This window comes from Colobus angolensis, unplaced genomic scaffold (genome assembly GCF_000951035.1).
Source record: "Colobus angolensis palliatus isolate OR3802 unplaced genomic scaffold, Cang.pa_1.0 Scaffold273, whole genome shotgun sequence".
In the NCBI taxonomy this organism is placed as follows: Eukaryota; Metazoa; Chordata; class Mammalia; order Primates; family Cercopithecidae; genus Colobus; species Colobus angolensis.
Window position 1 is genome coordinate 2676243 of NW_012115966.1, and position 5510 is coordinate 2681752.

The 5510-nt window shown below is 37.7% G+C and overlaps 1 protein-coding gene across 3 annotated transcripts in view; it reads right to left on the reverse strand.

Annotated features, from left to right (window-relative positions):
• The window catches only part of GPSM2 (G-protein signaling modulator 2), a 63450-nt gene that overhangs the window by 50183 nt on the left and 7757 nt on the right, over positions 1 to 5510 (reverse strand). For 2 of the 3 annotated variants that reach the window (XM_011948145.1, XM_011948146.1), the window contains one exon: positions 4282 to 4353. In XM_011948145.1, the coding sequence (XP_011803535.1) occupies positions 4282 to 4337 (56 nt within the window). In that variant the 5' untranslated portion in view covers positions 4338 to 4353. Of the gene's footprint in view, positions 1 to 4281; positions 4585 to 5510 lie in introns of all 3 variants that reach the window. The other variant, XM_011948144.1, reaches the window with a different exon arrangement.

Sequence of the window (5510 nt, forward strand, 5' to 3'; positions counted from 1 at the left end):
AAATTTGGGAAATATATATGGTAAAAAGAATGACACAACAAATATTTATATAACACCATTCAGTTTAAAATAAGAACATTACCACTGCCTTTAAAGTCTCCTGGGTAGTCCAACCTAACCCATCTCCTTCCTTTTCCCTTTAAGGTGATTTCTAAACTGAATTTTGTTCCTTATTCCTTTGCTTGTCTTTACAACTTTACTACAAATGTCGGTATAGTCCTAAATAAGATACCATTTAGTTTTGTATGATTTTGCTGAATGTTTCTGAGATTTTTCTCAATTGTTGTGCATAGCTACAACTTGCATGTATATTCCATTGTATACCAAATGTATTTTTCATTCTGCTGTTGATAGACATTTTGATTATAGTTTTTTTGATTGCTGTTACTAAAAGTATTAATATTCACGCCACTGCACTCCAGCCTGGGCGGCAGAGCGAGACTCCGTCTTAAAAAAAAAAAAAAAAAAAGTGTTTTTACCTTTCTCAACATTCCACAAGTTACTTCCTCCTTCATTTGTTCCCCTCTACCTTTGCCTCTTTTAAAAAGTTCTAAGTTGCTAGCCACTCGGGACAAATACAGAATGTGAGGTCTCGTTCCTGCCAATGGAAACCAGACACAGCAGTAGGGTGGATGCGTCAGGTTATAAATGACCCTGTCTCCTTTGTTCAGTGTACTCTCGTGGCAAAACTGCTGGCGTGTGTACCCTTTCTGCAGGAAGTAAAAATGGCCTTACTAAATATATTTATGTTCAAGTGATATTTCTTGAACAAGGGAACAAGCATTTCATACAACTGGAAGGACGCACATGAGTAGATGAATCTGAGAAACATTTAGGAGATGAAACCAGCAATACTTCATGCTGGATACAGAATGAGAAAGGAAAAAAGTATATAATTCCCAGGTTTCTAGAAGTTTATGTAACGGGTAGGATGAAAGCATTTCATATATTAAAATCTCATCTTAATTATCTTAAATGTCTTCCATTTTATTTTACTTGAAACTTTTTTTTAATAGAAATGTCCTCACCTATGTTAATTTCCTTGGCATGAACCTTCCTAACATGAACCATTTACTCTACAGGATAATAAATCTATTTCCTAAATATGTTAAGATAGCTAAAATTTGGTACACCCTCCTTCTGAGATTTTGAATTCTATTAATTGCTACGATATTCTGATGTTTATCTAATAATTAACTTGTAACAGTTTTGATAAAGAATCTATTACCAGCTGGGCACGGCAGCTCATTCCTGTTATCCCAGTACTTTAGGAGGCTGAGGTAGGTGGATTGCTTGAGCCCAGGAGTTCGAGACTAGCCTAGGCAACACAGTGAGGTCGCATCTCCACAAAGATTTTAAAAATTAGCCAGGCATGGCTGTAGTCCCAGCTACTCAGGAAGCTGAGGTGGGAGGATTGCTTAAGCCTGAGATGTTGAGGCTGCAGTGAGCTGTGATCATGCCACTGCACTGCAGTCTGGGAAACAGAACAAGACTCTGTCTCAAAGGGTAAAAAAAAAAAAAAGGGCAGATGCGGTGACTCACGCCTGTAATCCCAGCACTTTGGGAGGCTGAGGCAGGTGGATCACCTGAGGTCAGGAGTTCGAGACCAGCCTGGCCAACATGGCAAACCCCATCTCTACTAAAAATACAAAAATTAGCCAGGCGTGGCAGCACACGCCTGTAGTCCCAGCTACTCAGGAGGCTGAGGCAGGAGAATTGCTTGAACCTGAGAGGCAGAGGTTGCAGTGAGCCAAAATTGCACACCACTGCACTCCAGCCTGTGGGACAGAGTGATACTCCATCTCAAAAAAAAAAAAAAAAAAAAGAACATATTCCCTAATCACCTTACTAAATGATTATAATATTTAAGTTTGCATTTTGCATTTATTTTATCATTTAGTGCAATTACCAGAACTTCCAGAATAAATGTTAATAATCATAGTGCAGATAGCCTTGTTTTGTTCCTAATTGCATTAGAGATGTCATTAATATTTTATCACTAAATATTAAACTGGACATTGGTTATCATGTTCACAAAGTACCCACCTATTCCGGTTTTATTTAATACCCATTCCTTCAAAATGCTCATTTACAAAGGCTGAGCTCCACACATGGATGGGGGTGGGCTGCATGCTCTCACAGACTGTCACTGGGTGCATGGTGTCTGTGGGTGACACTGACTAAGCAGCCTATCTAGAAGGATGCAATAGGAAGGTCTGTATGCAACCCTCCAGGAGTGAGGAATGAGAATGGCACCCTGGCTTGCAACAGGCAGTGCCAGGGAGGATGACAGGTAGTGGCGTTCTAGGCCATCCAAGGAATAAGGGCCAAAGTCTGGGAGGCAGAGGAACCTATGGGGTTTGGGGAATGGAGGGTGTGATGAGGAGGTATGGAGGGCAATGAGGTGGGCAAGGCCAGGAGATGGGGACTTCACACTTGGTGTTCTGGACCTTGAGGTGCAGAAGGGTTACAGTCTCGGAGTCCCAGGGTAAGTGTATGTTACGTCCTGGAGAGAAGCTTTCCGAAAACCTCGAGCTCTACCTCCCCCACCTGTCTGTGTGGTTTTTTAGAGAGTTGCGTCTGTTACAGGGCTTTTTCTCCTCCTTAAAATGTTCAACCCACATTTAAAAAAAAATTTGCATTAGCTGCCAACATTTCAGAATTTGGAGACAGCATATTAAAGATTTACATTTCCAGCTGGGCTTGGTGGCTCATGCTTGTAATCCCAGCATTTTGGGAGGCCGAGGCAGGCAAATCACTTGAGGCCAGGAGTTCAAGACCAGCCTGGCCAATATGGCAAAACGCTGTATCTACTAAAAATACAAAAAATTAGCTGGGCATGGTGACACACACCTATAATCCCAGCTACTCGGGAAGCTGAGACAAGAGAATCGCTTTAACCTGGGAGGCAGAGGTTACAGTGAGCCAAACTCATGCCACTGCACTCCAGCCTGGGTATCAGAGTGAGACTGTTTCAAAACAAACAAACAAACACACACTTCAGATTTTCAGATTTTCTGTGCTCTCCTGAAAAATCAGGAAGACCTGCCCACTCTATACCTTCATTCTGCCCAGCTATCACTTACTTCCTGGCTTGCTTCACACCTTTCCTGATGTGTGTGTCTGATTTGGATCCTGATCTAGATCAGTGGGAAGCATCCCCCACAACACACATACATTTGCATAACATATTATATATAAGGTGTAGCCAAAGGGAGTGTGCTGTATTTATGAAAGATACTTATGGATGCAGAACAAAGGTGGGAACACTGGTCCCTACAATCTGCAACCTTTTACCTGGAATGTAGACAGTCCATTTGGGCATCCAAGGGAACACTGTAGGTCCTAGAGGAGCCAGGCCATTTCCCTAGGGCCCGTGAAGCTTGTAGAGAATGTGGGTGCCTTTCCTCAGCCTGACTTGCTTTCTGAAGTAAATTAGGGATTACCACTACTTCATGTAAAACTGTGGTCTTATGTATTAAATCAGCAAAACAACACAAAATGTCACTAGACATTAAGCTTAAAAATGATATTTCTTTTGAGCAGTGCTTATTTGTATTTTAATAATAACGTATTTACATTAATGTGGATTAGGTAAATATTTAAAATAGTAATAATGGTAGTGAAATAAAATTTCCTTTAAAGATAAAACAAAAAGCCAGGTGCAGTGGCACACACCTGTAGCTCCTGCTACTCTGGAGGCTGAGGCAGGAGGACTGCTTGAGCCCAGGAGTTTGAGACTTGCCTGGGCAATATAGTGAGACTCCCATCTCTAATAATATAGCAGTTAAAAAGTAAAATTAATAAAATAAAAAAATGCAAAAAAGGAAATGAGAAGGGAATCAAAACAATACACTACAAAAAATAAAAATAAATCAAAAATAAAAAGTTCATTTCTAAAAGATCACCACTAAATTATAATGCAAAGGTTAGGTCCTTCAGCTGACCACATTTTTTAAAACTCCATCTTTTAGCCCCAAAGATTTTCAAACATATTTCATTTACATATTTGCATTATATAAAAAGTTACAAGTTATAAAGAAATTATTCATAAATTCTTCCAGAGAACATTAAACAAACCATAGTACACAATTGGTCTCTACTTCCATTTTTCTATAGAAAGGACGCAAAAACTTACAACAAAAAGAAAATATTGTCTACAGACAATACTATGGCTAGTATATTTGAGTATTTTCATCTGAAACTTAAAATGGTCATCAGAGTTAAAAACATTTTAAAATAAGGATTAAAGGTCATCCATTAAGACAGCAATAGTCTTACCTGTAACGAACATGAAAAGAATGGTCTTCCCTCATGCTTATCAAATTTTCCTCCATCAAGTCATATTATAAGCTGAATAAAATGAAATTATTTTATTTTGTGCCAATCCAGTCCTTTACAATGTAGAATTATTTGTAGAACATTATCCGGTTAGTATATGAATGAGTTGGTGTTAATACATCCTAAGCTCCTGTTTCTTCTTTATTAATAACGAAAGGAGGTCAATTCAGACAGCTTAAAGGTTCAAAATGTGTCCCAAATCCTTGCATCTCTGGCCCTTTCAGCAGCACTTCAGCAACATTTCTGCAAAAGGAATACAAGATGCTTTGCTTGAAGTCCTATTTTCAAAGAATAACCTATAGTAACCCTGAGCTGTACATAATCACAAGCTAACTCCACAGACTGCTGTCATGTCAATCACTATAGAAGACAGCACAGGGCTTAACTGTCATCATGGAGCTTCTAAATAGGGGTGGGAATAGATGAGATTTGAGAACTGTACTTTAATTTTTAAAATGTTTGAAATTTAATAATTTTATGTAATATTTTCTGCTATAAACAAAAAAGAATAACAGTAAGTATCATATTAGCATCTAAAAACAAAATTGCCACTTTTAAAAACTACTACTAACAAATCAAATGAAAATTCAATAATTATTTGAAATAGTCAACTCCAAACTCAGTAAATTTATTTCCTCAAAGAAGATATCACACTGATACTTAGGTTATAGTTGGATTCATTTGCTTTCAAAATATATTCTACTTAGACTCTTTAAGGTCTTTAAAATGTTTTTTATTAATATTGGGTAGGTACAAAAGAAATTTGGGAAATATATATGGTAAAAAGAATGACACAACAAATATTTATATAACACCATTCAGTTTAAAATAAGAACATTACCACTGCCTTTAAAGTCTCCTGGGTAGTCCAACCTAACCCATCTCCTTCCTTTTCCCTTTAAGGTGATTTCTAAACTGAATTTTGTTCCTTATTCCTTTGCTTGTCTTTACAACTTTACTACAAATGTCGGTATAGTCCTAAATAAGATACCATTTAGTTTTGTATGATTTTGCTGAATGTTTCTGAGATTTTTCTCAATTGTTGTGCATAGCTACAACTTGCATGTATATTCCATTGTATACCAAATGTATTTTTCATTCTGCTGTTGATAGACATTTTGATTATAGTTTTTTTGATTGCTGTTACTAAAAGTATTAATATTCACGCC